At 51.1% G+C, this 12095-nt stretch overlaps 1 protein-coding gene across 1 annotated transcript in view; it reads left to right on the top strand.

The window, feature by feature from the left end:
* The window catches only part of GALNT18 (polypeptide N-acetylgalactosaminyltransferase 18), a 342383-nt gene that overhangs the window by 152549 nt on the left and 177739 nt on the right, over nt 1-12095 (top strand). Inside the window, exon 2 of the mRNA XM_070473386.1 lies at nt 11314-11506. Within this exon, the coding sequence (XP_070329487.1) occupies nt 11314-11506 (193 nt within the window). The remainder of the gene's footprint in view (nt 1-11313; nt 11507-12095) is intronic.

Below are 12095 nucleotides of genomic sequence, written 5' to 3'. Positions count from 1 at the left end.
ATGAATAAGCTGCAGAGTCAGGGCTGGAAGGAAGTCTGTGACTCCCGTCACCTCTACAGCCTGGTTCTCAGAGTGGGGCCTCTCCAGCAGCTTCAGCATCCCCTGGGAATTTGTTAGAAATGCACATTCTCAGGTCCCACCCCAGACCTGCTGCTACATCAGAAACCCTGGGGGCAGGGCCCAACATGAGCCATGATGCAACAAGCCCTCTGGGTAAGTTTGATGTTCGGTCATGAAGGGGAACCACTGCCAGACAGCACACGGCTGCCCCTTTAAGACCAGAAGAAAGACACTGGAAACCCACAGGCTTCCAGAAAGGCTGAGACCAGAGAGAAGAGGGTAAAGTAATATTACAGAGGACAGGGACACTCTTCCCAGCTTACCTCAGGCTGCAGGTTTCCCAAAGCAAGGACTCCCCTGTAGCTTGTCCCACACCTAGGAGCTGCAGCTGTTGCAGGCGGTCTGAAGCTGGTCCGGGTTGTAGACCATCTTGCTGTAAAGGAGCACATTTCTTTCTCCCCGTCGAGCCCAGCTGTTCCCATCTGCGTATTTGTGCCAGGAGAAACATGCCACTTTAACATCAACAGGGTCATCAACTAGTTCATCCCAAGAATTGATGTGTGGAAACACTGTGTTTTGTGTGTGAATGGTGAGGTGTATATTTAGTAGAAGTCTGGGTGCTCAGCTCCAGGCTGTCAGCTCTCAGGAAAAAAAAAATGATGATATGTGCTTCAGAGTTCATTATATCTCCTAGGTAGAATTCTAGGTTTAAAGGGTTATTTTAAAGTAGCACATAATGGCACCTATAAATCCTCATTCCTAAGGTACGTACATTTGTCACTCCCTAAAATGAGTTTTTCACATGTTCTTTATGTGGTTGGCTCGGAACATAAAAACTTGGACCTTTAATGGCTGCTTTCATTCTGCATAATTTCTAATCAAGTCCATTTCCATTTCCATGAGCGTGGATGCACACGTTGAGTTCTGGCTGTCCCTACCTGCCAGGCTGTCTCAGCTGTGAGCTCAGCCACACCCAGGTCCAGAGCCCACCCCGTAGTGGGTAGAGGGCATGGTGGTCCCAGGCTGGCAAGGAAGCTGGTGTGAGATTTGTCTGCCTGCCAGAGGCCATCACAGTATCTGGAGTCAGACGACTTCCTCTTCCTTATCTGCCATGTCAGCCCAGAATGAAACGACTAGGGCTTCTCCCTAGACCCTTGACTCATTCTCTAGTTTCCAGTTAGGACCCGTCATGCTCCCTGAATCGCAGCCTTCTCATATCCTTCCCAGCCCCTCCCAGGGGGGCAGGCCTGATTCCTCTGTCCTCTGTTCTGGCCTTGCCCAGGGTCCTGTTCTCAGTGACTTGAACACCCAGGATCATAACTACCTTGGTCCTTCCCAGCTGGGGCTGAATTAGGTGGGCTCGAGTAGTGTCCCATGAGGCCTGTACTAGGAGAGTAAGAGTGGACCCTCATGCAGTGAGGCTGCGAGGTGTGTCATAGCCAGTGTCTTGGAGGTGGATGCTCTTGACCGGCAGGCAGATCCTAGCTAACACTCACCCAGCTCACAAGCTGCCAGGCAGTGCTCTGAGTCTGGACACAGGTTCCCTCCTCCATTTCTCACTACTACCCTATGAGGTTGGTATTGTTATCCTATTTACTAGTGAGGAAACTGAGGCATAGAGCAGTTATGACCTGGCCTAGTAGATGCAGCAGCCAGGAGCCAGTCTGTGCTGCCGCTGCACCGGGGGTCAGCAAACTGCAGCCTAGGGGCCAGAGCTGACCTGCTGCCTGCTATAGAAATACTCTTTCTGGAACAAGGCCACACCCACTCATTTACATATGATCTATGACTGCTTTCAAGAGACCCGGGCAAAGTGGAGTAGTTATAACCAAGACCTCGTGACCTGAAAACCTAAAATGCTCACTACTGGTCCTTTACAGAAAGAGTCTGCCAACCCTCGCATTACATCATACTGCTTCTGATGACTCCCATGAAATCTAACACAGATGGTTTGAGGTATCTGCCAGTATGCAATTTCTCAGATTCCCAGATGAGAAAACTCCCAGAACAATAGAACTGCAGCTTCAGGGAGTTTTGAAAGCCAGAGTTTGGGGTAGCCAAATTCACCAATTCAAAGCACAGCAGCGGAGGCAGGGCCGGCAGTGAGGAGCCAGTTGGAGACGAGGATGGTTCAGTCCGAGCTGGTGGGGAAGAAGCAGGAGGCAGGAGGGCAGAGGCCTCGGCACATGCCTGGCACCTCCTGGTCTCTTGTTCTTTGTTCAGTAGCTGGTGCATAAGGGAGGCAAGGCCAGGGTGGCTTCAGGGCCGGCGATGAGGCTCCCAGCCAGCTTCTGCCCTCATGTGCACCTGCTTCCTTTGGAGAACCTGACTGGCAGCCCTGCCCTGGTTTCCTGGGTGTGTGTGCCCCCGTGCAGTCCCTGAGCCACGGCAGGGAGGAGACAACCACTGTGCTGAGAGCTGGCACGTGGTCAGCTCGCAACAAATGTGAGCTGTCATTCCCTTGCCTCTCAGGGTTCCAACCCTGAGAGCAGGGTGTTAGAGTCACACCTTTATGAAGAGCAAAACCCACACTGATGGAATTCTTACTAGGTAAGGCAGAATAATGTGTGCCCTTCCACAAAGATAAGTACATCCCAATCTCTGGAGTTTGTGAATGTTACCTGATATGGCAATGGGGAGTTAAGGTTGCAGATGGAATTAAGGGTGCTCATCAATTGACCTTTAAATAGGGAGTGTCTGGGATCATCCAAGTGGGCCCAATGTAATCATGGGTTCCTTGAAAGTGTCACAGGGGATCAGAAGTCAGAGGGATGCCACATGAGAGGAATTCAATACACTGTTGTTGGCATTGGCCATGAAATAAGAGGGTCATGGGCCAAGGACAGCAGATGGCCTCTAGAAGCTGAAATGGAGGATTCAAGGATTCAAGAATTGTCCTCTAGGACATGCAGAAAGGAACACAGCTCTGCCAATACCTTGATTTTATCCTAGAGAGACACTATCAGACCCTTGACCTCCAGAACTGCAAGATAATACATTAGCATAAAGTCACTAAATTTGTGGACATTTGTTATGGCAGCAACAGGAAACAAATCCAGTGATGAGGAGTCTGACAGTTTGCTAAGCACTATAGTGATGCCACCAGCTCGCCTTATCTTCACAGTTAGCGAGAGGTTTTATTATCCGCATCAAACAGACAAGCCGGCTGAGGTTCAGGGAGATTGACGAAGGTCACACAGCCTGTCTGGGGCAGAGCTGACTCTGGAGCCCCTGTAGGAGGCTGTCCTCCACCATGCAGGCCTGGCCCTGCCTGGCCAGGAGGCCTTCTGTGGAAGCCGCGCCCCTTCCCTGCAGTGCTCTCTAGGTACCAGAGGAAGCTCTCCCCCTGTGTCTTTTCCACAGTGGATAAGTCGTTCTGCAGAGGCTTCTAATGGTGTGGGGCCTGAGACTCAGAGCTCCTTGCTTCTGATTATCTCCAAGCTCTTCCCTGCCGGATCCCACTTCTTTCTCTTAGCCATTCTTAGGATTCCTGGAAAATAAAGCCTAATTGTGGGGGCAAAAGACCTTCAGCCTATTTGGACTGCATCTCTAGGAGTGGAGAGGAGGGGAGACCCTCAACTCAACACAGTACTTTGCTTCCATATTATTAGGACTCTTAGCACATCAAAGGATGTTTTTAAAAACCTGAAAATCTCCCCTTGGGAGCCCAAGTACAAGTGGAGGCCTGATGTCTTCCTTTTCGAGGAGTAAGAAAAGCATCATGGTGATGTGTGCAAGTCCTCCTTTTTCTCCCCAGTAGAACCCAAACACTGGGTCCATCTCACAGGGCGGGAAACGGGGATTTGCCCAGTGTTGGAGGGGAGGGCGGACTGAGGCTTCCTGCCTCTCAGGACCACCTGTTTCCCACAGGATCTCGGTGCCTCCCTCTGGCTAGGACAGGCCCTGGGGCACCACTTTGGATCCAGGGCTGGGTGTTGCAAGAGAAGTGGGGAGGACACATCCTGGAGTGTGGAGGTGGCACTGCAGAAGGCAGGCAGAAACGGTCGGGACTAGCTGCTGCTGTTCTGGGGTGAACCAGCCCGTGTGTGGAGGTGTGAATCCTGCCTCATCAGTATTGCTCCATGGACTGGCTCTGAGGCTCTGAAGATGCTTCCTGGGCTTCCGGGCTTCTTGGGCGAGGCCCAGGCATCAGGCTGTTTAAGTGGGAACAATGGTCCTTTATCATCAGCGGGGAGCCAGCCAGCAGGTGATACTGAACACGAACAACGTACATTTCTGGATATTCAATTAGCCCTTTTCTTTTAACCCCAAATGAATCATACAAGACATCTCAAGAATGGAAGGAAAGTTTTCTAGAAATCACATAACTGTACTTTTGAAACAGGTGAATTTTATGGTATGTAAATTACACCCTAATAAAGCTGTTAAAAAAAATAAAAGGAGTGGAAGGAAAGGAAACTGCTTTAAGAATTGTTATCTGGATATTCAGCGCTGCTGGCTCCATTATTTCATGCTTAGCCTTCATCCCTCCAAAAGCCGACTTCACAGTGCCTCCCCGCACCGCTGTCTCTTCCTGTTCTACAACCAAGGAAATGCAGACTTGAAGGGCTGGGCTGTGGATCTAATCCAGAGAAAATGAAGAACAGACCTAGGAGAGTGGGAGAAGGGGACCCCAGGACACTCTGGGAGGACGGCGGGGTGAGGCGACAGGGCCATCTGTACCTGTCCCCCAGATGTCCCTTAGACATAGGGCCCCAGTGCAGACAGCAGGCAATTACCTGGGACGTTGGCCTGCCTGTCCTGCTTCCTCCCTGCCTCCCTGTCCCTGGACTTCTGGATCTCACCACCAAACACCAAAGCTTCAGCTCTGAGCATGGCCTGAAGGCAGAAACCGAAATAGCAGGCTATAGGACTGGCTGCAGGGCAGAAGGCAGGCCCTCTCGCCGCCCACCCTCAAAGTCTTTTTAACTCTGCCTTGAAGAGGGGCATGTAGGAAACAGGAAAACCATAAAAAAAAAGAAAAAAGAGGGCTCCACTCCTTTCTTGGGGAAATATTCCTGAAGGTGCCCATATGGAGGGATCAGAAGCAGAGCTGCTACTTCCAGTGAGCACCCAGTCCAGCTCGGGCAGCTGGCTAACTGGTCCTTAGCCACGTGGGCCTCGTCCCAGGTGGTTCAGTCTGTCCCCTAGCAGAGCTTGGCCAGTCCCGCTGTCCAGCCCCAAATCACTTTGACTTCCAGCAGCGATCGTGCAACGTGACCCCTTCTATTGCTATTTTAAGGTTCATCTTAAAGTCCAAAGAGCAGAGTCGGGCTCAGGGAGAGGTCTGGGCTACAGCCTCTTCTGCATCTCCTCCGGCCTCAGAGTTTCCACTGAAGGGCGTGGTGGGAGTGGACAAAATGGCTCAGCTTCAAAAGACGGATCCCCAGGAACGCGGTCCTAGAGAGGACAGGCCATCAGAAATGGGAGGGGCTGGGCAGCATGGCATGTCTGCTTCACTCCAAGACCCATTTTCTTTCTACTCCATTGTGCAGTCTTGGCACCGTGCAGACAGGCAGAGGCAGCTGGGAGAGTCTTCACTCAAGCTACTCCCTGAAGCAGCCCTTCTCACACAGGCATTCCTCCCACTTTCCTCCCCTGTAAAGCATCAGCGGCTTTAGAGGCCTCACAGGCCTTTACTGGGTCTCCAGATGGCCTCCTCGTGCCTGGCTGGCGAGCTAGGTAGGACTCAGGCTCAGAGCTGCAGCCTCGGGTGCATTCATTGCTTGGAGCTTTGCAAGCTGCTTTCCTGCCCCACTTCCCTCCTGTCTCTGTGAATTAGCATGGAGGCTGTCAGGACCTGGATCTGCAATTCTCCGCTCTCATTAGTGGGCTGCTGTCAGGCTCTGTGGGCCTATCTCTGGGACCGCATCGGGGCATTTCCTGGATGCCTTCTGTGATCACTGGCAGAACTTTCTGGAAAACAGGTCATGCGTGATGAGGCCTGGGCACTAACATGGGGAACGGATGAGCTGAGTGAAAGGTCTCCAGAAACCCATAATTGAGGCCTCCTAGGAAGGGCTCAAGCAAGTAATAGTCAAACTGTACTAACTGGCAAGGCACAGGCCCTAACCAGTTGGCATAAATGCTGGTCACAGCATGGAGCAGGATCCTGGGGTGGGGTGGGGTGGGGAACAGGGCAGGCATACACCTTTCAGCTGCTGGCTGATAGAAAGATCTGGATCATTCCAAGAAAAGGGCCAGAGCAGCTGGGTTAAGAGGGCCCCATGGAGGGCCTTGGGGAAGCAGATGTTTACCAGTGCGCTTTGAAAGTATTGCAGTGGGTTAACAGCTGCTGTGAACCAGTGCAGACCAACTTCAGCTGCCTCCCAGGGCCTGAAGTGCCTCCAGTCCTCAGGCCAGACAGTGTATCTCTCCCACGACATGGAGGCCGGGCTGTGGTCAGGAGGATGGTTTCAGCATCAAGCTCTTTCCTGTCTCTGAGCTGCAGTCCCCTCTCATCTGTGATGGGAACGATAGAACCTACATCGTGCGGCCATTGTGATGGCCTGGTCTTGGGGTACAGTGTATGAGGGGATCAGCTTCAGGGGCAAGGTTTTGCAGTAAACACCCAAGATTAGCCTGTAGTCCCCTCCTCATTGGACCTCAAATAATTTTTTAGTGGTACTTGGCCGCTTTGGACAGAACCTTTGGTGATGGTTGGCAAGTGGCACTTTGGCATATGTGCTTGAAGGTTCAGAAACTATTTCCAAATTACATTATGGCAAATCCAGCCTTTCAGACTTGCAGTTTGTGTTGTGGTTCTTCCTTCCCCATTCACTGGCCGTCCCAGGCCTGCTGAGGTCCTGGCAGCTCTAGTTCTTGTTCTCTAGTTTTTGCTCTGTTAGAACCATCTGTCCGGAGGCCAAGAAGGACCATTGGCTATGGGGAGGTCATGAGCAGAGAGGGGCAGAGCATGGCACTGCCCCCTCAACCAGTGAGTCTCCAGTGAGTGCCCCCAGTGAGTTGGGCCCCACTGGGGCCCCCCTGCAGCCCACAGCACGTGGTTGCTCAAGGTGAAGCAGGGGAGGCAGAGGACCAGCTCCCCTGCCCGGGGGTTACAAGGGCGCTGCTTGTGCCCCGTGTGTGACTGTCTAGTGAACGGGCCCTTCGGTGTTCCCTCTCAGCCTGCTTCTCCCTAGGACCCAGACGAGCTCAGGGCAGGGTGAGGAGTGGGCTGGGCCACGGCCTCCGTGCTGTGCTCAGAACCCTCCGAACACTGGCTCAGCGCCCAGCGAGTTCCTTGTGTCCTCATTTGTGCCCTGAATGAGCTCTGCCGTGGGGGCCCTCGGCCCCCTGAATATGCTCATCTCTCAGGTCCCCCCCTCCGTGAGTCAAGAGTGGACCCCAGCAGGGGCCACAGCCCATGTCTGCCCCTCGGGGACACCTGATCATTGGGTGAGAGACGTCTGTGGGTCTTGCGCCTCACCAGATGTGTCTGGACACCCCCGACCCCTGCGGAGGACCCAGCCCAGGCACTTCCGTGGGGCCTCTTTGTCACCCTGTGTCAGACGTGGTCCTTCTTATAGGTCTGCTTTCTTACTGGAGAGAGCAGGGGGTTGAGTCTAGGACTGGTTAAGGGGAGGCCACTCTGTCGACATGGGTGCCCTTCATCTGGGGCTACACAGCCGCAGCGTCTTCCAGACCTGGGACCTCCGGGCAGGGCTATCCATCTTCCTCATCTGAGCTCAAGAAGGGTCAGTGGAGGAGCACCCCGACAGGCTGCGGGGCGATGTGTGTCCATAGCCACTACGCTCCCTGTGCTAATGTTGATTATGTGCTGGGCACCGTGCTAAGCTCACATGGACCTTCTCATTGAATATGCACCAGTGGTCTAAGAAGAAGGTACTGTTAGTACCCATTCCACTCTCCAGATGAGGCACTGAGGTGCAGCTAAGCTAATCTGGTGAACGGCAGGGCTGGAGTGTACATTCTGTCTCTACAGCCAGTGCCCCTAAGGAAACAAAGTGAATGGATTAGCAGAGGCAAGTCCTCTTTACCTAAGAGATGTCAAATGTGAAGTATAGAGCAGGGGTCAGCATACTGTTTCTTAAAAGGGCCAGAAAGTACATCTTTTCCACTTTTCAAGCCACATGGATCTCTGTCATGCTCTGCCTTTGTTGTCCTAAAGCACCAGAGCTAAATATAGAGCAAGTAAATATCATGTGTTATACTAAAGCTTTATTTACGTAAAAGATGGTGGGCCAGATTTGGCCCTCAGACCATAGTTTGCCACTTGGTGGTATAGAGGACAGTGTCAATGCCCCTGACAAGCTGGGTGACCTCAGATTAGTCATTCAACTTCTTCATCTTTGGTTTCCTCATGTCTGATAATGAACCACTACGGGGTACTTATTAACTAATTTGTTTTGAAATGATGGACTGATCTCCTTGTAAGAGCCACATACTCTGCTGGGACCCAAAGATACAGCAGGGAACAAGACAGATGTACTTCTGCCCTCATGGGATCCAGCCTGTGAGCATGACAGAGATAACCTTGGGTAAACACATCAGCCAGCACTATGCTTGGCTCAGGCAGAAATTCACCAAATATACCTCCTCTTCCCCCTGCCCTGCCCCGACTCATCATTCAGAACCCACTGCTGTCAAATTTGTCGTCCTTTGTACCCATACTGAATAAAAAGGCAAAAGCACGTGTTGGGACTCAGGACTTTAATATGTTTATAATCCATTTTTATGCAATACCGGTCTAATTGTGAATCATAATTTTTTCATTAAATGACCTGATTTTACTTGATAATATCCATTTAGGTATGTAAGAGCAGTAAAACTCCATTTGTGTTAAATATTATATGTATGATTCAGTTGGTTCACTCATTTAGATTTTTACTATTCCTGAATCCAAACGAATGAACCATCCATCTTTTAAGAAATAACAAGGACCTTCAAGATCAGGTGAGCCCTGTATTTCCTTTCAAATACACCAAGTCAAGGTGCCAAGGGCAGCCTGAGCTCTGGGATGGAGCTTTGAGTAGCACCACAGTCCCAAAAGTTCTTGCTTTGTCATGGAAATGCACGTGTAGTTCGCATTTTACTCCTTTAAATGTCCTAATGTGTTTAATATATCTGAGTTTCCTTCTGCATCTTTAAGGAAAACTGATAACTGAGATAACAGGCAATGTTCATCTTTGGAATTCACCTGTATACAGCGCTTTGCTCTGTAGAGGCAGTGCAGCATAATGGTTAGGACCACTGCCTCGGGGGACAGACTATCTCAGATTGCATCTCAGCTACTTCTCTTCCTTCTAAGGGAACTGGCTCAAGGTTCTTATCCTCTGTGTGCCTCATGTTCACTATCTCTAGAATGGTGACAGTGGCAGTCCCCAGCCTGTAGGGGGAAATGAGTTGGTATGTGAAAAATGCTTGTGGCAGAGCCTGACTCATGGTAAGCACTCAGCAAGCGCTAGCTGTGATGGTCATCCCAGAAGTTACATGGATCTCCAGTGTGAGTATGTGCCCAGGACATGGCCCCTGAAAAGCAGAGGTGCTCATACATGTTCACCCAGCACCTGTGAGTCCTAGCTCCATGTACACGAGTTTTGGTGTCTCCCTGACTCAAGTCTCTGGCATTGGTGTGCTCACTCTGCTTTCAGAATCATTCACTATCTAATTTGCAAGGAGCTATGACAGCCCCCTCTGTCCATGACATCCTTTGTGTACCTCCAGTGATGGGGTTTCCTCCCCCAGTAGCACCCCTTCTGTGATAGGAGTGTCCTGGGTGCTAGACACTTATTTTCAAGCTTGCTCCTCTTCCCAAATGGACTCTTCCAAGAACCTGTCAGGAGGACTTAGTGGTAAGAGCTGTGGTATGCAGCTCTGAGCTCTTCAGCCTTGAAGACCAAGGGGCCCTAGCCCTTTGCCTGTCTCCAGACTGTACCTTTAAGTTACCTGACATAGGTGTGTTTGCACCTACTGGCTCCATGTAGATAGCTAAAGGGACTTTGGCAAGTGTCCTGAGCCTGCCTCTCCTGTTCTGAACCCTCTTCTGCTTCCTCCTGGTCCCTGTCTCATTCCAGGCTCCATCTCTTAGGTACATAATGTTTATGAACATGAAAGTCCAGTCCAGTGGCCTTAGCATCCCTGTCCAATTTCTCTGATTGCTGACCTTAAATGGTGGGCCTGACTACCTCTCCCTTGGAAAGAGTTCCATAGTCCTGACCAGTCAGCCTGTGTCCTGGCAAGACCCACTCATTATCCCTGTAAAAGAGGGACTTGGCCCGCCAGGCTGCCCTTGCTATAGAAACCCTGAGTCGAATTTATTGTGCACTTACTCTGAGACAAGTGTTTTAAGTACATTATTGCATGTAATCCTCACAGATCTCAGGAATGAGGGGTAGGTATTATTATTATATCTCCACATTACAGGTGGGGAAATCAAGGTGTCAAGAGGTTGAGTGTTTGCTTATGGTCATGTCGCCAGTGAATAGTGGGGCAGGGATTTGTTTGAATCCACGTCTATATAAATCCAAGCCTCTGCTCTTATAGGTAATAATACCCCCTCCATTTTCTTGGAAATTTCCAGGAGAACCATGAACTCTCTTGACCTGGTGTGAGCATTGCCCCTCCAAAGTCTACCAGAGGTCCAGTGAGCAGTGCCCAGAGTGTGTGGGAGGTTGGGGATGGTCTGTCTGTCCCCTGTGCCAACAAGCCCCTATCCTGGTGGCCAGAGCCTGAAGCAGCAGGAGGCAATCTGGCCGAGGGTCCTAGCAGCTAGGTGAATATAATAGGGTGCGGCCAGGAAACTCTCAGCAGGACCAGACAGTGGAGAGAGGGTAGACCGGCAAGAACTGGGCAAAGGAGCAGGCACCCAGCCTGGGGACCCAAGTGTGGAACTGTTCAAGGCTGTCAGGGAATAGGGGTGTGATCTGGGGAAAGAGAAGCAGAAACTCCATTCAAGGGCTGGGACCAGCATCTCTGATGAGAAGGCAGACTGGGAAAGGAGGAGGTTCTGACATAAAGCCATGGGGCATCAGGACCACATCCACTGGCTTCCCCTCAGACTCTGCTGGGTGTATGTCTATATCCATTGTGTTAGTGGTGGTTGGGTGGATGAATGGATGTATGGAAGGATAAATGAGCTCGGAGGAGCATGGCGATTCTATTCCTCCCTGCCCCCAAAGCTGGGGCTAAGATCGTTTTATCCAAAGCAATGGTGAGGAAGGGTAAGGGGTTGTCATGGCATATACAAGAGTGTACTCTGACCTACTGTCTCCTTATCCCTTCTTTCTCCAGAGGCCCCCGCCAAGCCCGAGGAGGCAGAGGCTGAGCCCTTCACAGACTCCTCTCTGTTTGCACACTGGGGCCAGGAGCTCAGCCCGGAAGGCCGGCGTGTGGCCCTGAAGCAGTTCCAGTACTACGGCTACAACGCCTACCTCAGCGACCGCCTACCCCTCGACCGGCCCCTGCCTGACCTCAGACCCAGTGGGTGAGCAGAGTCAGGGGCCGGGCCCTTGTCGACCTGTCGGTGGGGAGGGGGGGTCCTTGTGGTGCTGGGGACAGAGCCAGGACTGGGTGTCGGGACCCCTGATCTCTTCCCAGCTTTAGCTTAGGGTCCTCCCCCCTCGGGCTGCATCGAGCAAGTCACTCTCCCCCTCCTCCTCCAGCCTCAGTTTCTCCATCTGCTAAGCAGAGAGAAGGCTTTTTTCCACTAGAAATAAGACATTTTGAGGATTAATAACCGAATTTAATCCTTAAGGGCACAAGAATCATCTGGCACTCCTGTTAATAAGTCATTTTAACCCAATTAGTTGCATTTTTATGAACAATTATTTTTTTCTGTAAATTAGTTTCTTAAAGTACATCCATCTTCCAAGGCTAACAAGTCATTACACCCGACAGAGAAGTCTGTCTTGACTTCTCTCTTTGTTACAAAAGATGTTCCTTTAAGGTTCAGTTAGAATTTTTATTACTCCTAATTATTAAAAATGTGGGCACGTACCACAGCTGAAAAAATCTCATTAACTTTTGTGAGCTCCCCCCTCTGCACCTTCTCTTCCTCTCTTTCTACTTATTTT

The sequence above is a fragment of the Odocoileus virginianus genome, chromosome 10, assembly GCF_023699985.2.
Source record: "Odocoileus virginianus isolate 20LAN1187 ecotype Illinois chromosome 10, Ovbor_1.2, whole genome shotgun sequence".
Lineage (NCBI taxonomy): Eukaryota > Metazoa > Chordata > Mammalia > Artiodactyla > Cervidae > Odocoileus > Odocoileus virginianus.
The sequence above is the reverse complement of the archived record's forward strand: the minus strand, read 5'-3'. Positions and strand labels throughout refer to the sequence as shown.